The 23962-nt window shown below is 40.2% G+C and overlaps 1 protein-coding gene across 4 annotated transcripts in view; it reads left to right on the top strand.

Moving 5' to 3' along the window:
- Positions 1 to 1134: 1134 nt before the first annotated feature.
- The window catches only part of ARHGEF7 (Rho guanine nucleotide exchange factor 7), an 88048-nt gene continuing 65220 nt past the window's right edge, over positions 1135 to 23962 (top strand). Inside the window, exons 1-4 of one of the 4 annotated variants that reach the window (XM_009276065.2) lie at positions 1135 to 1380; positions 12454 to 12538; positions 16816 to 16946; positions 19492 to 19693. In XM_009276065.2, coding sequence (XP_009274340.1) covers positions 1378 to 1380; positions 12454 to 12538; positions 16816 to 16946; positions 19492 to 19693 — 421 coding nt within the window. In that variant the 5' untranslated portion in view covers positions 1135 to 1377. Of the gene's footprint in view, positions 1381 to 10228; positions 10276 to 12453; positions 12539 to 16815; positions 16947 to 19491; positions 19694 to 23962 lie in introns of those variants that run through there. The other 3 variants (XM_009276064.2, XM_009276068.2, XM_009276066.2) reach the window with 3 other exon arrangements.

Genomic DNA, 23962 nt, shown 5'->3' on the forward strand with positions numbered 1-23962 from the left:
TGCTGTGGAAACCCAGGACCTGCCTTCTGGATCAGGACACCAGATCAGGGCCCAGGCAGTGCTGGTGAGGTAGTATGTGCTGCAAGTGAGAGGCTGGATTTAGGACTCTTGTTTTGTGAAGGCTGGAGCATGAGGGCATTGAAGTTAGGACATCTGCAGCGGGGAAGGTGATGGCATGAGGCTAGAAGAATCCTGGACTATGGAGATGAGAATATTTAGGAGAAAAGGAGGAATTGAGATAGACTGTTAGGCCTGGCTGCTTATAGTAACACCTCTAGCTGCCCTTGCCAGCTTGGCTACCCAAGGCCATTATGTAGCCTATCAGCTGATGGATCAGAACTATAAAATTCTTCAATAGCTAGTTTCTTGGAAAAGTTATCTTCATTTCTTTCGGATTGTGTCCCCAGGCATTACTATGAATAAGCAGAATTGGTGTGGATTTCATTTTTGTTGTTGCTTGTAACCTGCTGGAGGCCATCTTTTATTAATATTTGGAATGTGGAAATTTTTATAGATACTCCCATAAACCGTAAGTTTGAATTTCTTACAGAAACTTACTGCTGAACGTCAGCGTGATGCTGGATGATTGGGGTGGGAGTGGACTGTAGCTAAGTTGTGTGGGGTGGTTTGTTTGTTTGTTTTTCTCCTGTTGGAAAATATCTGAACACCTGTGATGTTTCCCAGCACCTCAAGTGAATCTTTTTCCCTTGACAGGCAAGATGTTTCTCTCCCATGAGTTGGCGCAGGTGCTAATCTGGTCCGGTATTGAACTGGTTTGGCTTGTGAAACTTGCAGCAAACTTCCTGCTGCTTGTTGGATTAATTTTCTGCCAGTTCAGCTGCTAGAACTGAATTTCTGTGGGGGTTTAATGACCCCCTGAGTGAAAGGCATGTGAGGTGGTGTGGGAGAAGGGAGTGTGGGAGACTTCCCTCCTGAAAGCTTGCTCTGATCTCTGGGTTTGCTAATCCCGAGTGGGAATGGCTTACCTAGACCCGTGCCACGTGTCTTGCCCTTAGGTGTCTGCCTCTCCCTTCATAGGGATGACTTGGCTGCTGGCCTGGCAGCTGCTGAATGCCCTCAAGTTACAGGCTGTTGCATTAAATTAGCTTCAGTTTTCTCTTCCTCGTCCGAAGATGCTGGGCCCTCCAGCTGCCCTGCTGCTGCTTAGGCAGCTCCACTAGCCCTGCAACAGGAGGAGTGGTCAGTCACCAGAGCCTCGTCCCTGCTTCCTGCAATAAAGTCCTGTGCCTGCTCTTTCAAAATGGGTTTTATAAATGGTGGAGGATCCTGGATCACATTATTGCAGGTGCCTGGGAGAGAGGGAGAGATCCAGCCCTAGGCTCCTTTTTAACAGTATTTTTACTGGCTGAAATCAAAATGGTAAGCTATGAATCGAAAAGGGTTTGCTTGGGAGGAGCTGTAGCTCAGGGGGTGTGCATGCAGTTTTGTGCTCTTCAGTGAATTTTTAAAATGGAAGTATTGAAATGAATTCACCCTGATCTAACTGAAACCTGAAATCTTGATTTTGGGGGCTTGTTCATTTCTGCTAACTATTTTGGAATTACTTTTTTCCAGTTTGTAATTCTAAATGAAAGCTTCAGTAGGCTTTATGGAAATTCAGTAAGCCTTTTCTTAATTTTTGGCACTTTCCACAGTATATTCAGGAAGGAATATGATTTCTGATAAATCCCTTCGTACCAGAAGGGTGTAACGCTCCTTTTTTTTTTCCTTTCTTTCTTGTGTTTCTGTTGTCTTTCTTTTTCCCTCTCCCACTTTTTTCTATGCATCTAATCATGCTTAGCCAAATTCTGACCCATGCCAGAAATCTTAAAATAGCAATTCCCCTTCAGTCTTTCTATTCCAGCTACTAATGCATATTTAATGCTACAAGCATTTTCCTGTTTCTTCTGTTAATATGTTTATTTAAAAAAGTGTGTGCACACAACAAAATGAGACTCCTAAGCATGCTGATAAGCGGTAGGTGAAATAGTGTGTTTGAGGTCAGTGGGGCTGTTTTTGTGGCTTGTGCTTTGTAGTTTGTTCTCCATTGATACTGAATCTGTGCATCATCTGATCACTTGGCTGTATACATTTGTTCCAGATGAAACGTGAGCATGTGATAGCATTTAAGTTGTGGTTAGAGCACGTGGTAGTGTAGTAGACCAGCCAGCAGGCTATTTTAAGAGGGCAGATGATAACCTCATGTAGTACAAAACCTTTTGCAGTAAGATGACTCCTTCCCCCTGCCCCCAACTCTTGCTCTCTGACATGCTCTGGGTGTGTCTGTGTCTATGAACACTCCTGTTTAAAACAAGAAGTCTGTCTCAGCAATCTTACTATGTGTCTGTGATACTTTGATTTGATAGTAGTGACTTAAACTGGTATTTAGCTACTATTTTCCCTGTTTTGCAAAGGGAGAGCTGAATTGCAGGTAACACTACCTGTTTTGGACCTAGAGAAGTTGGTTTTCCTAGTTTGTTTGGGTTTTTTTCCCAAAATTTTTCGTGATATAAATTAAGCTTTTGCTGCATTATATAGGCCTCTTCTCACTCCATACAGCATGGCTTTTAAAACTAAGTTGATACTACAGAAATTAGTTGAGAAATGTTGGCAGAACATGTATCTAGACAGAAGGCATCTGAAATCAGTTATGGCAAGCCATCCTTTTTGTGTTTTTAGGTAAGAGTATGGAGATGTTCACAGTTTAGCTGATGTGTACTTCTTTATTTTAGAAAATAAATCTAAAATTCAAGTGTTCCAAAAGGAGACATCTCCCTTCCTAATGTTTGAAACCTAGTTGCAAGTTTCCTGAATATATCAACTCCCTCTTCCTTAGGAACTGGTTTATTCTGAGCCTTAAAAAATTCAGTGTGTCACTAATGAGTTCAGCCCTTGGCAGTTTGTAAAACCTTGCACAGAGATGATTCAGTTCTGAATGTTTATGTTCAGGATCTGCTTTCAGACCCTGGCCAGGCTGGTTGGGCAGCCTGTTTTGGTAGTCTTAAGAGACTGTCATTGTCCTGTCATTTTGATTTCTGCCGTGGCTACGTGTGAGCTGCTTGAGGTCAGTCTTCATTTTCAGTGCTCTCGATAATTTCAGTTAGCATGAAGTCTTCATCTGGCGTTTGTGCAGAGTCATTTTTTGCATTGTTCTTTCATTAAAGCTTTTTCCTAACTTGTTTCTTTCTAACTTATTATTGGGGAAAAAAGAAAAGTCAGGAAGAAATTGTATGAAATGATGGAGCCATAATGTATGTTTATACTTTAAGATGGGAAACAGTTTGCAGATTCCATTACAGTAACTCTGCTTGCAAGTATGACATTTATCTATAAATTATGGAGGAGAAGGTGGATATCTGCCTGTGAACTTTACGTAGTACTTCAGGGCATGAGAGACACCCTCTAAACTGGAACTCAGGAAGGCTTGTGTTCTTCATGCTGCTCTGTCACGGTGGTGTTGAATGGGGTGGTGGAAGGATAGGTGCCCAACAGAGTCTGAAGTAGCAGAAGCTGTGGGATGAAGGAGTAGCTTCCCAAAACCAGGATTTACTACTGTGATTTAAAAAAAGAAAAAAGTGTGGCCACTCAAGTGACCAGCCACTCCCATGACTTGCAGTTGTTCACATGTAATGGGAATCAGTCTTGCAAACGTGACCAGCTGATACTGTTGCAGACATCACCTGAATTTAAGACCAAAATCTGCCATTTCTTTTTTTTTGTAATTGCAAGTTATTGACAAACTGATTCAAACTAATTATCAGCATCTGTCTCATAGAAAGGCTTAAAAACTGACTTCACAGGCTTTCTCCTGCTACATGGATCTTTAATGAACTATTCGTACAAGAAGAAACTGGTTTCATTAAGTATAAGCGTCTACTCTGAGGCATGATCCTGGAGTAGGTGTTAGTATTGTTCTTGGGGGGGGAAAAAGCAGGACCTAGAAGCTGCTTTTCTTCTCTGCAGCCTGTTTCTTTTGGGAAAGTCTCCTGTTAGTTCTGTGGGTTTTGCTGTTGTTGCTTTTGTTTCTGAAACTTGGGCCAGCCTTTTTATTAGCTGTGGCACTGTATCCAATCCCCATGGCAGTTTTGGCTCCTAGTCCACTCACACCCTTTGGTGCTAAATAAGTTTGTCATCTGTGGTGTTTAAAAGAAATGCTATGAAAGCAGGAGCCTTCTTTTTAGCAAAAGGTTACTGACACATTGCAATTTTTCTGTATATCTATGCTGATAAGCACTGTAGAAGTATATGTTGGTTTTTTTTTTTTTTCATTACAGGGTCAGATGACACAATAACTTTCAGGAAGAAAAATACTTTGACACTTGAGAAACTTCTTGCTGGTTTCTTGCAAGGTGGTTCTGTCAGTGCAGAGACTTGAGCTTTGACGTCTGGAGCATTGCGAGGGTCCATGGCTGGCTTAGTAGAGCACAGAAGATTAAGTAGAACCCATCAGCAAATTTAGGAAATTAATTTAACTTGTAGTTAACCGAGCACCTAGTCTTGGTCATCCAAATGTATCATTGTTATTCTGTACAACAGGCCTTCATCTAAGCAGGTGGACGTTGTACTCCAAGACGAGTGAAGTGCCTGGGTCTAATTTTTACACCTCATTCAAATGCCTTTGGTTCTTTCATTCGTAGGAGTTGGACCGTTGGCAGAAGCATAAGGCGGAGCTTTCAGTTCTTATTTTTAGAAAGAAAAGCCAGTTATAGTTCAGTCGGATATCCTTCACCTTTCACTTGTGCTTTTCCCCAGAACGTGTAACTATTTAACCATGTCCTTGTTTATCAGGTGCGCTGGCAGTCTGTGATGGCTTGTGTACTTATTAGCCAAAAATTAATTTTCACCATTTTTATCACTGAGTGCTTACTCTGCTTCATAGCAGAGCTGTCTGTATTTATTTCCAAGCATGTACTTTGTGGTTTTTTCTGTCCTGTGTGTTGTCTGTCTTACACGCAGTATTCCCCATGCTTTTTGGCCTGGATTTCCACAGCTGTGTTTCCTGATTTATTTTAGGAGGGTAGTTTACATAGTTCTTGCCTGTGTATATCAGAAAGAGAGGTGAGTTTTACTGGGCTAATCTTCCTCGGGGTATGTTTCTGGCCAAGTTTCCCTGTCGAGGTGCCTCTCTTCATTGGCACTAGAAGGTGCTTATGCAATTGCTTTGTTCCGGCTAAACAAGTAGGTGTAACCTGTTGCATTGGCAAGTACCGAGGCATCTCAAATTCAGTGTCCCAATCAAATTTTATCTTTGGTAATTTCATTCCGACAACTTTTATTTTTGCCTGTAGTTCCAGGAGTGTGAGCTTCCTTAAGCCTTAGTACTCAATCATGTATTAATACTGTATGCCACTGAATGTCTCTCTCTCAGTGGCAGCTGAGATTGTCACTGTGTGGTATCATCTATAAGAGTCAAAATCTACAAAGCAATTTGGAAGTGATTTAGGATGAAGGTGTGAGATGTAGTTCTTGTTTTGCTGTGCAGGTAGAAATTTGGAACAGGCTTATGTTTCCTTACATGCTTATACAAGTGTAGGCAGTGCTAACCTTTCTATTTCTGTTTTTTAAATTACTTCTTGGTTTGCTACTACTAGAAGTTTAGAGTTAAAAATACCAAATTCTACGACTTTCTTACTAAAGAATTAATTTGAAGATGCTAACTTGCTGTGTTTACATTCTAAAAAAATAAACAAATTTGGAAAGCTTCAGAAATCGTACAGTTCATCTCCAGAAAGGAATCTGGTATTTCTTTGTGTAGATTTTTTTCATGCCATTTTTGCTGGGGTTGGTGAAAAATAAGTTGTATATGTTTAGTTTTGGCAATGTTTAGATGTTGACTTTGAAGCAGTGGCTTAGGTAAAATGTTATGTAGTATTTGAAGTTAATGATCTGCAGAATCATTAGTGCTTTGATGCAGCTGGTTTGGGCAAAAAGTTCTTGGAGCTGGAAAACTTTAGTACATCTTCAGGGACTCTAAACTCAACAAGTTTTTGTTTTTTTCTTTTAACCTTTGTCCACTTCAGATTTGTGTCATAAATGTGTGTTTGGATACATGCATGTGCACGCAGATGTGCACATAGACACTACAAACTTCCATATGCATTTTTATTGCTGGTTGTGCCTGTTTTTGTAGATAAGATGTTAGGTCTTAAAAGTATTACTAGCTGTAGGAATTAAATAAAGCTTTCTAGGTGATGTGGTGTTTTTAGTACGATTAAGTTTTTACTTTTGAGTAACAGGTTTAGATGAGCAGTAAAATTTATTCCAGATCTCATCTTAAGTTTTATATATTCTTTACCACTGAGTTTTAATTTCTTGTGTGAACTGGTACCAAATCACACAGAAATCCTGCGCTGCAGGTCTGTTCTCCCAGTTATTTTCAAACTTTTCCTCTTGTCTTACTCTTTAATTTTTGAAACAGAAGTTAATTTTTTTTTTAGCTCTCCCTTGTGCTGTGCATACTAGATTTGGGCAACATTATGCTTCATAGAGATTTCCAGAACATTTGTAATCATCTCTTCTTCTCCCCCCTTCCCTTCCTCTCTCAGTTGTCATAGTTCCCTGCTTTTCTTATCTCTCCTTTTACTGCCGCAGCTTTCAGATGATAATTCACGGCTCGAGGAACAGCTGCTGCATAATAGCTGAATGAGACTCAGCTCCACTTTCAGCTGACCTAATGTGAGAATAAATGAAGAAATTCATGCTTTGCGTGTAGGCTTACCTACGGGACCTTTTTTCCATCTTGGGCGTATTAGGTGTCATCGTGGGAAGGTGGACTGTGGATGGCCTCCGTGGCTTCCCCTTGCCAGCTGCTCTAAGGGGCAGAAATACGCTGGGGGTGGTGGCGCAACGAAGTGAGGTGTTGGAGTTCTTAATGTTTGTCAAGAAGGTCACCTGTTTCTAACTGTGAGTTGCTTTTTTTTTTTCCTACCACTTGTTTATTCATGCTCCTATGGCCAAAAATGCTGCAGCCTGTGCACTAGGAACAGGTGGAGTGACATGTTGCACGTGGTCATGCTGTGCTTTGCCAAGCCGCCCTGCTCATTTCCTTTCATTTCCTCTGGGTGAGCAAGCCAATGTTCTTGTAATCTTTTGTGCTGGGGCCCGAGGCCACCAAGCTGAGCTGGAAAGTGTCCTGCCAGTTTAGTACACGCAGCCTAGGGGTTACAGCTTATTTTGGGGCTGGCTGGTGAGGTTAGCAGTGGCAGCCCTATCTGTGCTGCACAGATGTCTGGGCTGCTCATAAGTCAGCTTCTCAGCTGCTGCAGTTTATGGTGCAATGCTGTAAAGAAAGCTGTCATCTATTTTTGTTAGATGCTTAAAATGTTAATATTCACTGGGAATACTGTACCTGTGTATATTCAAGGCACTAGTCTAGCAAGGAAATACTTGCTAAGAAAAACCTTTCTATTTTACTCTTAACCAATATATGAACTTTTCTTACTATGACTGTTAGATACAGCCTTACTGATGCTTGGGTGGTTTAAGGATACAAGCAAATTAAGACTGGTAGAAGACACATTTGAAGAAAAAGTGTGTGTCTGGAAGCTTGGCTGAACCACCACCGATTCCGTGTGGGCCCCCCTCCCCAAGTTGTAGACCTTGCTTTATCAGGATAAATACCTTAATTTAAAATATTTCCTCCATAACTGGCTTCTGACTTAATGGGCTAGAAGGGAGGAATAAAATAGTATAAAGGATACCTGAGGCCTTGAAACTTACTGATTTGAAGAAAAGAATGCTGCTGCAGGCTTACTGTATGCCTTAGTCTGCTCTCACCACGCATATTCCCAACCTTATTTGCAAATTTCCTTTTCCTTTCACTAATTCCTCAGTTAATGTTTTTCCAATTTCAGTAGGTACTGGTTGTTGCAGGGGTATGAGGGATGAGCATTGCTATGTTAGTTTTATTTCCTTATTGCTATTAGATCATAAACACCATTTGAAGTCTCCATCCACTCAGGGTTAGTGGTTTAGATGACTTAAAATGACCTTGACTGTATTACCGTGGCCATTTTGAATGTGATGGAGTTTAAACAGATGCATGCAGAAGTCATTCTTGTTTTAAAATGAGAGGGTGGATTTGGTAGTTGAACGACCAGTGTGTGGATGAAAGGGATCTCTAAGGCATTTCATTTGGTGTTTAAGAAATGTCGGTGATGGAAAAATCAATATGGCTCATTATGAAATGAATTTAAAAACTGGCTAATTAATAGGCTTGAATACAATTACAAATGTGGAATGACTATCCAGTGTATACCTTGCTATAGGGGATTTGCTGCCATTGGTACTCAACCATGTTATTTAATATTTCATTAATGACCTGGAAGAGGTCATAAAATTGTTATCAATAAAGTTTGCAGCCAATTGAAATCCTAGGGGCAAAAAATGGAGGCATAGTTATGGAAAGTCAGGCTTGTGTATTGGGAATTGGTGGGGGGTGTGGAAAGGGAAGCCAGAATATGTGGGTCAGGGTAGGCAATCAGCAGGCTTTGGCAGTCAGTGTCCTGTGACCGACAGGGCCAGTGTGCTCTTGAGTGTATGCGTAGTGTTATAGATCACGTAAGACCCCTTGTTATTAGGCAGTTTGGTCTGGTCTGCTTCTAGAATACAGTATCTGCCTGGGATATTGATGTGTCAGATGTTGAAATCCAGGAGAGAACAGAAGAATGTGAGAAAGATGTTAAAAGAACAGGAAAACAGGCAGATAATAAGAGGCATGTGGGGATGAGCCTGCTCAGTTTGATGTTCATTGATTTCCAGCTAACTATAAATTGCAAAGTGTTTCCAGTGTAAGGCTCCTAATTAGAGGACAGTCCTGGTCTGTCTTTATTTAATAGGTGTGCTTCATGTTAATGCTTATATAAGACATATCTGCAGGTGGTCAATTCTATGGAATTTAAAACAAAGGTATTTTATTTAGTTTAAAAGATTTGGCTTGGCTGGGTCCTCATCTGATGTGATTTATGAAGGTTTTATACTTGCATCCTGACTAATGTTTTATCTGACTGTCTTGGTGGAAGATAAGGATTGGATGAACAAGAGGGTAAACTTCATCACAGGTGGAGTCTCTGCAGAGTTAAAAAAGTTGTTTGCCTGGAAAACAAGGGTGTATTGGAACTATTTTTCCATAAAGCCTTGTTTAATGCTATATATGCCTGTCACATAATGTTTAAAAGACAAATCTCAGTATTTCCAAGGTAATATCTTTCTAAGTGTTTGCATTTTTAGGTTTTAAGAGCTGTTGTAAGCATGTGCAAGTTTTAATTCACATTGTGCTTTTGACATGATTTGAAAAGTGGGTTATGCTAGTATTATAGAAGATAATTTAGCATGCAGACCTTGTTAAGTGGTAATAGTTTGTAATATAAAAATAACTTTGCTTGATACTTGGATCTCAAAATTCAGCCTTGATTCTTGCAGTCACGGAATTGGGGGCGTTGTATGGGGGGGATGTTTGTCATCCAGTGACATTGGATAGGGAAGTTACTGAATGACTCTTTCTTTAAAGAGTCAGTTCTCACAGCTGACCTGTCTGTAAATACCAGAATGAAGATGGTAGTCCACATACAAGTTGGACTTCTCTTGAAACCTGGACCAGATTGTTTTCTCTGGCAGTCCCATGGAAGCCCCTCTTAAAGTGTGTCAATGCTTTTACTTACGTCAGAGAGTTTTCAAATGTATTGTGAAACGAGCAAACCTCCACTAAAATAGAAGAAGGGTGCGAGTGGCTTTTTTTGTTGTTGTGTGGGGTTTTTTTGTGGGTGGGTTTTTTTGGTTTGGTTTTTTGAAACAAGGTTTTTATAATCAAGTAGTTGAGTTCATAACGAATTAGCCTCAAAACTTTAGAGCACCTAAGCTTTTTTCCACACTTATCTCTCAGGTTAGTTTATTCTTAAATTTTTGTTAAGTTAGGAGAAAATCTGTCTGGAGGGTGTCATGTCCCCCTCCCCCTCTATCAAATGCTATAATGAACATATAGGCCATGAGCGTGCTGAGGGTGGCTTCCTGTCAGAACTGCTTTATGTAAAATCGCAAGGAAGCAAACGTTTCTCGTATCCTCCCATTGTGTTGTTTCCTGTGAAGCAGCAGACTGGATGTGTGTCCTGGATACAGGCTTTTTTATGGCACTGTACGTGTTGGGATGATCCAATCAAATCATTCTTGGTATCCCCTATAGTCTCAGCATAGCAGGAAACGAGGCTTCCTCGCATCCTGTTGTTCTCCAGTTAGCCTGACTTTGGAGAGCTCTTGGCTCTAGCAGAATCCAGAATGAAGGTGAGCTTGAAGTGGATTTAGGATTTTTTTTTTTGTAAGTTTAAGTTATAGTTTCTAACCTTTTTCTTAAACGCTCCTTTTTTTAATAGTTCTCTCTCTCCCCTGTAGTACCTTTCTGATCCAGTTCTGGTGTCTGCACGAGTGTCTCTTTTATTTCCTTTTTTGGGATCAGAGCCATTATTTTGTGATTCTGTTCATACTTATCGTTTGCTTGTTTAAAAGCTACCACAATAAGCATATCGCTAACAGTGAAAATTTTACACTCCTGATGCTTTCTTGTTCCATAACAGCTTCCCCCCCCCGCCCCAATTTGAGCAGTGTTTATGCTATCTCCAGTCTGGTTTTGCTTTTATGTATTCTGCTGTCACCTTATTGCTATCTTTTCTCATCTCTATTATAAATTTTGCTATTAATAAAACTTAACACATCTTTAGTCTCTTTGTACAAAATAAGATAATTTCTTATTTGCTTAGTGTCTTTTTAAAAACTATGTGCACAATAATACTTCCTCATGTTTTCAGAAAAACCCTACAAAATTCACATCTAGGCAATTCCCTGGTCCCTCCTTACAGCTTCAAATAAATGAGTAGTGTTTAGATTTTCTGTAGTCCAGTGAAACTTGGTGAAATAGTTATTTGATTTATTTTATGAATGATAACTGCTTGGAGTGTATTAGTGTTCACCTCTGCTTGATTTTTGCATCTGTTTTGTGGCATTGCTCTTCTGAGCTGTATACATACTACCCGAGTTTGAGAAATGTCAGCACCTGTACAGCCGAGGTAGTACTGCTGCTCACTGGGACCAGAGATGATCCTCGGTCTGAGGGGGAAAAAATGTGCCTGTTAACATACGCAAGTACCTCATACTGTGCTTCGGGAGATTTTTTTTTTCTTACTGAATAATACTGTCATTAAATGTTTCCCAAATCTGCTCTACCTTTTTGTTAGTAGATCACATAACCAGTCACAAGTGGTCTGGCAGTCCCTTCTGTGGTTACTTTAGGTAGCTTTCATGAAAATTTTCACTTCTCTTGGGTTTAATCAGCCTCCCTGTTTCTCTTCCCGGCCTTCCTTTGTCCCTTCCGATCTTCTTCCCTGGGAATACAGGTTTTCCCTCTCCTGCCTCTGAAGGCTGCTTTCTGGGGTACAGACTTTCTGATAGTGCCTGTGGGATGGGTCTGTTATCAGGAAAATAAACAGGGTTTTGTTGACTTTTTAGATAAAAGCAGCTACACTGCGGGGAAACTGAATCTCTTTCTGTTTCTTAAATCAGTTGGAACAACTGTAATAGCTGTCTTTTATTGTCCTCTTTCTAGTCTTGCACAAGGGAATACTGTGACTCCTTTCAACCTGTGCAGAACATTGGGAGAGCTATTTTCATGAGATGAGTGGATTGGATGAGTGTTTCCATTACCTCAGGCAATTATTATGGGTCTCTTTTTTTTAAATCTCCTCTTTTCTCCCTGAAAATCCAGATGTTTAATGTCATCACCCAGCGCTTGAAAGTCACTGGAGTGTTTTCTACAAGGTAGTTTGAGATTTGGATCTCTCTCCTGCAGTTAAAAAATAAAATAACCCCCAGCTTTCATCCCTCCCTTTCCCAAACCTCATTCTCCATCTAACCTATCCAGCAAATTCACTCTTCGTAAAATTCATTAATTTTCAGGAATGCTGCCTTCCTCTGTGTCTTGTAGAATAAAGAGATAGCGTGTACGTTGTTGTAGTACTTTTTAAAGTATTTGTAGTAATTTTAAAAATATCTTATGAACAATCAGGTACTGTGCCTGTGAGCTGCTACAGAAGAAGAAGAGTATGCCAAGAGTAATGGTACCCAGTAACTTTTTTGGCCAAACTGTCTGAGGAAAGCTTTTCTCTTCTGATAATACATTTTATTCAACTTTCCTGTAATTTAAATGACACTTGGTATTTTTAGCTTCTGTTCTTCATTTTTTTTCCTCAAATGCAGCCATTTCTATATTCTTTTTCTGTTTAAAAATGAGTTGTGTTTTTTTTTTAAAGGGAAAAAAATCCCCACAGTTTTACTGGTCCATGACAGCCACTGAAAGACTGACACCTTGATCAGACAATAGCTTCTACAGTCGTGGTTTGCGTGATAGCATAGACATGCTTAGTTTAAAGGCTTGTTTCTATGACTTATTGTAAGTTCTTTTGTTTTCAGACTTTTGATGCAAATGACCTGTATCAGGGACAGAATTTCAGCAAAGTTCTCAGCTCTCTCGTGGCTTTAAATAAGGTGACTGCAGGTAAGTAGACTCTACTCTGTCCCGGTGCTTGTTTACCTTACCTTCAACTTATGTCAATGTATATTTATACCTGTTGCTGTACTCACGATAAAATGAACATGTGCAGTGTTTTAGAAGAGTTTCTTTGTTGCAGTTTGTTGTTACGACTTTGGCAGTGGTCTCTCTGGATTCTCTCATCTCCTCTTCTGCAGAAGGAAGCTTTGCAGTGGAGCTAAGGCTGAGCCTTTTAGCTGGCAAGAATTCTTAGAAACTTAGCCTTTTAGCTGGCAAGAATTCTTAGAAAAAAGCCCCATCTTTTTTTTTTTTTCCTTTTTTCAGTTTGAAATACTAAAGGTTGACTTTTGGCCCACTCTGTCATTCCTGTGTTTGAACACTTCTGCAAATGTTCTTGTCATGTTGTCCCCCCATTCCCCAGCACTGTCCTTTCTTGACAGTAACAAAAGGATAGGCAACATCTCTGATCCCTTTATCCATGTATGTTTCATTGAGGTAGCAACTAGAAGTTACAAACCTCCTACCTCAAGTTCTTTGGGAGGAAGAGAGTGCTGTAGAAATAGCACACAGGTGAGAGGTGTCCATGCTTTGTTGTCAGGTGAGGCTGTACTAAACAATGTCAGCTGGACCCCAGGACAGTCAAGAAATGCTAACATTGGTGGCCCTTTTTGCTGCTCTGTGCTGGGGTTTTACATTGTCAGCAGCAAGTTCCAGTAATGGTTATCAGGTTAGAGTCTGGTGAGAGAGGGGTATTATTTAAAAATGGACCATGCTTGTCAGTTTTTATGTGGGGAGGAAAAGGAAGATAATAGAAAAGTCAGTGGTTGGTCAGTGTTATTTTGTTTAATAATAGTAAGTATCTTGTCGCTTTTATAATACTCCTCTGGTCTGTTACAACAGGGATTTTTTTGTGGCTTTTTTTTTCTCCTTGCATCAGAAAACACCCCTTAGGAGTGAGTTTTACAACCAAATTCTTAGTTCTAATGAATGGGCATGGAGTAATACCATTGACAACTTTGAAGCTACTTACACTAGTTGAAGATACTGCCTTTCATCTTAACTGCAAGTGCAAATGTAAACCATTTCAGTACGTCTTTAAAGCTGCTGTACACTGACCATAGCTGTCTTTAAAGGGGAGGAAAAGTGCGGCTGTTTGGTCCAGACATCAATAGATTAATACCCACATCAAAAAGCCACAATTGCAGCTGGCCTTGGAAAGGACATAGGCTGATCCCTTTCATGGGAGGGCATGGTGGTATAGAAACCAAAAATCAAAACCACATGCGAACTGTGGTGTTGCCTCATTCCTAGGAGCAAGCAGAGCTGCATGAATCTTCCTGACCAACCGTTCTTCCAAACAATTTTCTTTAATTGGGTGACTGTGTAGAAAGCATTTTAGACTCTGTCTCCCTACTGTAGTACTGGAAGGTGGCTTTCAGATCCACATCTGGGTCTGCAAGAATTTCAGGTATACACATGCTCACGCTCCATCAAATTCTTTAAGTTCAGGAGGGGTAGGATCAAGGTACTAGTTGCTGTTTGTAGACAGATAAGGGGAGAGGAACTGGTATAGGGAAGCTGAGATAATGGTGGAAAAGAAGAAAGGGTGTTACAAACCCTGGAAGTCTTTGGATGGATGGATGGATAAAGTGTGAAGCTTCTGTGAAATCTACCAAATTAGTATTTGTCAAACGTGCACATTGTGTTGCCAGTCAAGATTCTTGAGTTTTTAGCAGCAGAGTTGAATTCTTTTCTGACAATAGTCCCATTGAGAAATTCATTGAACATGTTTATTTGGTATTTTAATGGAAACTTTAATGGATACATGGGGCCTGCAAGCCTTTTAAGTCTATCAAAAGTTCAAATTCATTTAAAAGTGTTCAGATATTATTGGTAAAAATACTTGCAATTTGCGTGTGGTTTGTTTGTAATAATTTTCCTTCTCTTCAGCTCAGACACACGCAGTTTCTAATTCAAGCCTCAAAAGGTGCTCTTGTGTTAGTGTATTAGATCTGCTGTTGTGAAATAGAAAATTTTGGGAATCAGGCCACACTTAAACAATTTCTAGGTTGTGTGTTTTAGCGTTGCCCAAAGGCTGGAACGCACTGCCATGAGTCAGCCTGATCCTGTTTTCCTAGGTGAACTGTGTCAAGGTATACTGCTGGATTTGGTAGTCTGTCTGTCCTTCGACTTGACTGCAGATAGGAAACTTAGCAAACTGGACATGGAGATGCTTCAGGTTACTTATATCCCTGAAGTGCTATTAGTTACTGATGGTTATGGCAACTTTAAAGTTTTTGGGAGCATTAGAATTAGCCATAAAGTTACGATTTACAAATGAAGGCTATGATCTATTCTCATTTCTCTCCCAGCAGTCGGTGAAAACAAAGATGTAAGTTCTTTCTGTAATGGACTATAATCACTAGTGTTTGTATTTATACAAATGCCTTCAAATGCTTTTAGGAAAGCAGGCTCGCAAAGTGTGAGGTCTTTTATGATTTGAATGTGTAATGATACTATCGATACAAAATACGCAACTTAATATGAATAATTCTAATATTGCACTACTTGATGACTAGGGTGTGTATATTTGTAGTTTTTTTGAAGGATAATGATTTTTGAAGGATGACAAAGACTGTTTAAAAAGATGCACCTGAGGAAGGTGTTCTCTGCTCAGTCACTGCAGACTTGGAGCATCCTTTGTCAACACTTTTCTTCTGTGCTCATTGTCCATCTAAAACCCTTTCCCTCTTCCTGCATCTCGGCTGCTGTTAGATGCCGTGCTGAAGTTGAAAGGCTTTTCAGTTAAGATGAATCGAATTCTCCCTTCAGGTTTGATGTGGAACAGTAGATATGCTTTGTTCACCAGTCTCCTCATGGAACTGCACCTACGTGTGTATTTCCCTTTGACCAAAAATAAGTAGGATTGCATAATTGTTGTCTGCTTTAGTCTGAAAGTAACTGAGAGACTGTAGTTGTGTGCGTGTACCTCTGATGGAGGTAGAGCGTTGGAGGCAAAGCAAACTACTAGGAAAGAGAGTAACTGACATAAAAACCAGGAGAGCAGTTGGGGTGCTTGTGTAGTCTAGTGAAAACATCTTAAGTTTGGGACAGAAAATAGTGCATTGCTTTTGGGGCTCCTTGAAGCTCAGATGCTCGCTGAATGATTTCCTTGTATGTGGGAAAACACGAGGAGAAGGAATGACTTGCATACTCATGCAAAGGAGCAATGTTTGTCTGCTGTAACGTTACCTGTGCAAGGGCCCTGGGACCATCCCCTTCCTGGGGGTTTGGCTGTGAGGGCTGGGGGAGCTGGTGCAGCCAGGAGCAACCCGTGTCCCACCGTAACGCTGGGGAGAGGCTCTCAGCAGCGCTGCGGGAGACCATGGCCAGCACTGACCCTGGCCCTTAGGAGCCGCTTTCGGTGCAGCCCGGCCCCTGTCTGGCTGTGGCCTGCTAATCCACATGAGGACACCCCACCGTAGGTGGGCTGACACCCCATTCCCAGGGAGGTGCCCGATGTCCGGGGCTGGGGCTGCCCCAGTGTCCAGCTTCCCTGCTCCTGGCTGGGGTGGTGGGATGAGCCCTGCCCTGCCACCCCCTCATTGCCTCCCAGCCCACAGGGACCCCGGTGGCACCCTGACAGCGTGTAATGCTGCCCCTCAGATGAACATCTTGCAAATGGGTGTGCTTCTCAGAGCAGAGAAAAATGAAAGAAGGGAGAGGTTTTGGGGCAGTGTTGTTTTCTTGAGCAAGCAGCTTTCTTCCTTTCTACTCCTCCTATCCCTCCCTCTGCCTCCAAAGAAGAAATAGCTTAGTTGGCAAAAAAGGGATGAGACAAAGGAACATAGGAAAAAAGACAGTGGAAGGAATGTTTTAATTGAGAAGGAGATGGTGGTGGTGGTGGGGAAGAGCTAGGAAACAGATGTGGCTGGCTCTACTTCAAGCAAGTTTTATACATTCAAAATTCTTGGCCACTAGCTAAAATGATGCTGGTTAATTACCTTTAAATAGACTGGTAGTGAGTAGGAATGGAGAAATACAACCCTAACCCTCCTCTTCCTAAACAGCTCAAGTTGTTTTCCTGTCTGTGTGGGGAAGAAACTGCCAGCGTCTCAGGATTTCAGATCATTTATTACTATAATTTTTTTTAATCTTGAATTATTGAGCAACTACAGATACATCAAATCTGCTTAAAGCAAGTGAGTTTTACAGAAGTAAGCAGAAGTGATACGCAGATTTCTCAAATTCTAACATTTACTTTTTTTTTCCCTCTCCTACAGACATAGGGCTGGGCAGTGACTCTGTATGCGCACGTCCCTCATCTCATCGGATAAAATCTTTTGATTCTCTGGGATCCCAGTCTTTACACAGTAGAACTTCAAAACTCTTTCAGGGACAATATCGGAGTTTGGTAAGTTCTAGAAGAAATGAAACATGCTGTGGTGTGATTTTTTTCTTTTTTCTTTTGACAAGATTTATAAGTAAACAATAGCGTAGCAAAGAAACTGTGTTCCCTCTCTTTCGCCTCTGTATTTCAAGCCTGTGACATCCTATTTTTGCAGCTTTTCTTACAATGTTCCAAAATACATGCAGCTTTCTGTGAACTTCTAATTATTCTTTTTAGTCACTTACTGCATATGCAGACAACATGGAGTGGAGTCTTATTGGATTTATTTCTTACTTTTCAGTATAAGGACTTGCTTTTTTGAAGGCAAAAATCTCATTTTCTCCATGTCTTTGGGTTTAGGGATGATGATTGAAGGATATTCAAACCTCAGCAAAGGTGGTACTTTTAATGTTGGCAGTATTAGTAGTTATTCCTGTTTTCTGTTATGTTTCAAGATGAATCCTTCAACTAGCCTTCAGGTAAATAAGTGGTACGGGCAGTTGTTTTACAGTACAGCTGAAATCAGGATGGAGTACTGTATTGAAACTAACTGTGGTGAAAGGTGCTTTTAGTGACTAAAAGGTTTGCAAGGAGGGTTCAGATCCTTACTGTAAACTGCTTTTTCTATGCTTGAAGGAGTCTGTTTTGAACTAAGTGGTGATTGCTGTGTGAAACTTTAAACACAGTGCTCTGCTTAAGGTTTCTTAGGTGTGGTTAGATGTGTGTTCTCTGGTAGCAGAGCCCTTGCAAGTTCTTGCCCTAGGCCACTAATTTCAGCTCCCACTCCGCTGTTCACCACCCACTCAGTTTTGCTGATGCAGCTGTTTGTGAGACTAGCTGTTAGCTGGATTACTGAAGTAATCAGAGTTTTAAGTATTTCTATCACTTTGGTGATCTGAGCAGCTCTGCAGAAAGTTGCAGAAGGGCAGAGAAGTGCAGAAAGGAGGGAAAGAGAGCTAGTGGCCAAACCTGGGAAATTCTTAGTTTGGTTTTGCTGCTGTAGGTGATCAGTTTGGAACTGTTCTCACCAAATTTGTACTCAGTTTCCTCTACTGGAGAGCCATCCTGGCAGAGTAAAGAGACTGTGGTTGATGCCACTGTGCAATGTTGCTGCTTATTTTGTGGCTTTTTACCGTTTACTAAGGCAAAACCTTTTCTCTTGTTGAGCAGTCATAGCGGATGAAAGCACATGATGTACAAGCAGAGGACTAAGGCAGAGGCACTTGTTTGAAAATGTGCCGGTCTAATTGTCGAACATTGTGACCTGCAGAATCTTGGGGTTTTCTGCATGTTTTCAAAATTGTTTGCCTCCATTTTCCTACAGTTTCTCAGCCACTAAAAGTCTGATTGTTAAATTGAGTTATGACACAGTAACATGATTGCTGTGGATATGACTTAGGCTGACGTGTTATATGATCCCAGCGACATTATGCAGTACATCTTTTAATCATCTCAACTATATAGACAACACGTAGGTGAAATTCTGCTACCTGGATAGCTGACTAGGATTGCTTACACAGTCATTTTCTCACTAAGTTACTTTTTTTAGTAATGCAGGTTTTGATCCTTACTTATGATAGAGACAGACATGATGTATAGTCCTGTTCTCTTAGTTCCAGGGCAAGGGATTGTATTTAGATTATTTAAAGCCGTCCAATTATTTAGCTTTTTTAGCATAAAAGTTTGTCCTAACTCTCATGAAATGCTTAAATGATGGAGATATTCAAAATTGACATCCAAGAACAAAATGCCGAATTCAAACATCATTAATTTGAAAGACTTCTAAGTAGCAGCTATTAACATGGAGTTGTTAAAATAGAGCAATAATCTGCCTGCACATCTGTGATAGGGGATGAGCATATATATATGGACAGCTGCAAGTCTGAAAAGCTGCAGACTTGCCGCTTTGTTTGCTAAACTTGAGGCAAATGATTTGTGAGTACTTACTCAAGGTAAATTGCATAACTGTTTCATAGGTTTTGTGGAAAAACACTGTCCTTCTCTATTGGCAGGCCATGGAGACTTGCACATTCAGGTGTGGAACCTGCCAACCTGATCTGTTACGGGGGGGGGGGGGGGGGGGGGGGGGGGGGGGGGTTTAAGCTGCATATACTCTTGTTAGTTCCAGAATTAAATTAAACCCAACTCCGTTCCACTCTCCTCCCAGCCTGGAAAGTTTTAGAAAAAAAACCTCTCTAATGTAAAGCTGTTGTTTCTTTGCAGTTGCCAAAGGCAGTTCCAATTTATACTATATATAGAAAATAGAATTTGGGGTTTTTTTGAGGGAGTAAGAATGATTCTCATTTTAGCTCTGTCACCCCTTTCTGATTTGAAGGGGCTGTAATAAGACGGTACGCTCCCTGGACTGGTACAAATCCATAGATTAAAAATGACCGAAACACTGGAAATGGCAAATCATCCCTTACAAATGCTTAGAGTAAAAACGTGTGGGGAGTGTTGTGTGTGGAGGAGAGGCTATTTCCATTTCATGGATACTTCTGTTTTTTCATGGAATAATCGTTTAAATCTCTAAAGTGATCTTTTTGTTCTTTGTATTCTCACTTACTAGGACATGACAGATAACAGCAACCATCAGTTGGTGGTGAGAGCAAAATTTAATTTTCAACAGACAAATGAAGATGAACTTTCTTTTTCAAAAGGAGATATTATTCATGTTACAAGAGTGGAAGAAGGAGGCTGGTGGGAAGGAACTCTAAATGGCAAAACAGGGTGGTTTCCAAGTAACTACGTACGAGAAATAAAATCAAATGGTGAGTTTTGAAGTAGAGCATATTTGTGCAAATTCTTGCTTTGGGTAGAGGTTGATAGTTGGTTGATTCATTAAAAAAGTGTAATGCTTTTTGTTTAAGCTTGACTGTATTTACTGAACTTCATTCACAGTCATCATTAATGCTCAGGAACTCATACTCCCTCACCCCAGTTTGCTATATAGAGTGGTCTGGGACTTCTGAATTAACAGTGAGCAGGCAGAAAACTCCCCCATTCTGTTTGCTTGTCTGTCTGTCTCTGTCACAGTCTGCTCTGACTTCCTCGGTCTGAATTCCTAGAATGCTAGATTTTGGCTCTGATGCTGACATACTTTGAATTGGTGCTTTGGGTTTAAATAGTGAGAGATTTCCTGCAAATCTCTAAAAACAACGAAAAACCAAACCGAAACAAACCCCCCAAAACCAACAACCAACTACACCAAAAAAATCTCTAAACATGTCCCATTACTTAGAAGCAAACAAATGCAGGAAAAATGCCCAATTCTACTGAAATGTACTAAAAGTTAGAGACAGTTTTTGAAAGACAATGTGTTTGTGATTTTTCTTTATTGTTTATGTGCCTTCAACTTTTCTTTACACAGGCTTCACTCTTCCACTGAGGTTTTATTTTGAACTTCATACAGTGAAAGTGCCCTCTGTAAATGTCATCTTCATGACTGACTATCAGAACTAACATTGCCTTTTAATCCACTGGGACCTTGACATGGGTGACATCTTCTCTCTGTCTGTCTCTCTCTTTACTGTCTCTGCTTGCTTTCAGAGACTGGGGATAAACCTAGTAGGATAAAACTACACAGGGATTCTGAGAACCTTTACCACTCTTTCCCTTGTCACAGCTCCAGTGAAAACACACATCTTTTTGGCCATGCTAAAATCATTGGCATGACTTTTTTTTTTAGGCAGCCATACAGATGCATGATTGCAAACTGAAGTTGTGAGGGTAAAACTCCATTTTTAAACTTATTCTTTCTCCTCCAGTTGCTTGCTCCTTATTTTCTTCCTTGATTTGCTATCTACAGTCCATTTTTGCAGAATGCTAGAGTCTTAGATCTGTAACTTCGTTGTCATTTTCAACTAGATCCTCTTAAGCATAGTCATGATGTAAGACTTAGCTTTAATGTTCTTCAGAGATCTCTCAGACGTAGCTTATCCTGAAAAACAATTCCTGAAGCCTGTTTTTTTTCTTGTCTGTAGTGTTATAGCGGTCTCTTTCAGCCATGATGACTATCTTGTCCCATCGTTATTCATTTAACACATGGCTGCAGAGGTCTTGTTTGGATTTCATCAGTTTTGATCTCTTTCGACTCCTGAAACTGGAACCTGGGTCAGCAGTTAGGCTCCAGAATGGGAGTAGCTTTTAACAGTGAACATAAGAGAACCAAAAGTTGCCGGCAACTGAAATTAAGGTTGTTCTTGTTTTTTTAAGAATACTCCACTTGGGTGAAGTAACTTGCCTAAATAGGAAAGCCAACAAGCTGTGGGGCCAAGGTTAATCCCAAGTGCAATTTGATTCTTGCCAGTCCTTGCAACCCTGTCTGATTCCTGGGGGCTGAGATGAACTGCTTCCAGTCCCTGGTTTAACTTTCACTTCTCAACATCAGAAAAGTTTTCTGCTAAGCTATTCTTTTCCCTCTGCTGTATAGGTATGTTCCTTGTGCTACAAGGGTTTGCTCCTTCTGGCTTCTGCGAGACTTCTTGCATTCTTGGAGCGCGCTCTCATATGCTCAGTTGCTTCTATGAAAGGGAATATGTGCCTGCACTTCTCGCTTTCTCAGGAAGTTGAGTTCATTGCTTTTGTTTTCTGTGCATTTACTGACTATTACAAAGTTAAAATGACTGACCCGTAGGTCTCTAGCTTTCTCTGTTCTCCTCCTTTTTTTTAAAGACAATTACTGTGTTTGGCCTTTTCCAGTACTTTATGGAACTTCACTTGTCCTCTGCGGTTTCAAACATGGATGTAGCTAGTTCTCTTACTGCCAAATCAGCACAGCAGGTACTGTTTAATTTATCAAAATACTAGTTTTAACCTGCTTTTATGCCTGTGTAGGTATGTGTTTGAATTGTCTGAAGTTGACCTTTTTATAATGAGGATGGGCGGGTGGTAGAAGGAAGCATGACATATTAAGAGCTTCTTGATGTCTGTTAATAACTCTTCTTCCCTACTGAGTTGCAGATCAGCTTTCCCTCCTGATGTATGTATGCTATGGAATATTTGTTGCTACTACCCTTATGTCCATGTTAGTTGTATTTCAACTGGTGGCCTGACTTTTTCTAGTTACTTTTGCTTCTTTTTGTGTGTTTGAGGTCACTGTAGTATGTGCTATTTGATTATGTCAATTTGCATCTACTTCTCCTGTTCTTCCTTTGAGATGCCCCTGACTTTTAAAGGACTTGTCGGTCTTACGAGCCTTTTTCCTTTACACTGTCACTAGTGGGAATCTTTTTTTTACCCATATTTTTAAGTTTACTGAATTCTTCTTACTTGAAGTCCATTGTTCTCATTTTGCTGCTCTTTTGGGTTTTTTTTCCCCTTTTCTTGGTTGTTTCCATGAAATTTGTTATGAACATTTCTATTCTCAACTGATCTCTGCTTTGTGGGTATTGTTGAAGGTGATAGAGAGGGCTTTTCTATAATTCTCCTCCCTTCTGTATCAAAGCACATTGCCACTGCGTCCTGAGGTTGGACTTCCTTTGTTCTGCTGTCCTTGTTGAAACAGGAACGTAGTGCCGTTTACCACAAAGCTCTGGAGTTACATGAATGGCTCTGGTGTGTGTTTATGAGAAGTTTCATCTAGGTTATATGTATGGGTTGACAATCTCTGTTGCACTCCTGTGCCCCTGCTCATTTTTGCTAGTCTTCGTTATAGACTGGTTGACATTTTTTGAGTTGATAGTCTTTCACTGTCCATTTTTCTTGACTTCCTGGCAACTATATATACATCACTTTAAGATTTTCCTAATTCAGAAATGTTTTAAGAGCCTTTATGCTTTGAGCATGAGGTTAAAACATAAAAGTGCTTTTTTTTTTTCCCCTGATGTATTTTAAAATGCACTAGTAGAACTTGCTGTCTTGCAAGCTCAAATTCAGAATGTTTTCTGTCAGTGTTATAATGAATTCTTTTAAAAAAGATCAGGATAGGATTGTTGAAATACTTGCTCTTGATTAAAGTCTCTTTGTGAACAAAATATTAATCCTGGACATCTAATTGGTTTTCAAAATACTCTGTAAAATGTTCTGGCATTGACAGTATGACTCCACCCTTCTTTCTTCTCGAATGTGGCTGAAAATACTGCAACTAGTTAGAAATTCTGTATGGGCAACGCTGGGTGTTACCATTTTTGATGATGCGTTATTTGGAGAGCTCCTGGGAAATGGTGGGTTTGATTAAATAAATGCCTTCAGTCTGCTGTAATCTGATGTCGGCAAACTGGGTAACAGAAGAAAGGAAAGAAGTTCTCTATGTATTTGTGTTTTAATTCTCACAAAATCCATAGACACTAGATGTTTAGATCAATGGATTTTTGTTCTAAATTAAAATATTCTCTAATGTCAGATAACTATGTTTGCAATACTAGCTTGTACAGTTGCTCTGAAGTTAGATATTCAAGGAAAGGAAGAAAGAGCTAGAAAGAGAAGCTGAAAAATACGGGATAATCTGAGATTATGATGTAGCAGTAGTGGTCTTTCCTGAGAGGAAATTCAGGATAACTGGCTGTATGAAAGAGTTGCCATGAAGGAAATGAATGCTCAGATTTGATGTGCTGGTTAGTAATGGGAACTGCCTTTACCCACATTGCTTCCTTAAAGATTTTAGAAGAAAAGGAAACTGTTACATATATTGCACAAGCAGAGCATGTTACGTGATAAGGTATCTCAGAGTAGCTAAAACATCACAAAGCTGTGCCTGTGTTTACTATGTTGTAACTTGTTTGCTTAGCTATACCAGAATGATTAGTGTTAGCACAGAATGCTAATACATGTATGAGGTGAGCTATGAATGTTTATAGGAAAGATACTGACAGTAATTATTGAGCAAAGCACAGCATTTAGTTTTCTTAGGCCGGACAATGACTCTGTAAATTTTGGAGAAATAAATTTAGTTGAGATGGAAAATGTTTGTGGTTTTTTTTTTTTCTTTTGAGTGTGTGTTATTCTCTTCTGTTACGCTTTCTTGACAGGTATGTTAGTATCAGGCCCAGTGCAAATTGCAGTGTTAGTGGTTCTTCTGGTTGGATGTTAAACACCCCCCC

The sequence above is a fragment of the Aptenodytes forsteri genome, unplaced genomic scaffold (genome assembly GCF_000699145.1).
Source record: "Aptenodytes forsteri isolate BGI_AS27 unplaced genomic scaffold, ASM69914v1 Scaffold96, whole genome shotgun sequence".
Taxonomy (NCBI): domain Eukaryota; kingdom Metazoa; phylum Chordata; class Aves; order Sphenisciformes; family Spheniscidae; genus Aptenodytes; species Aptenodytes forsteri.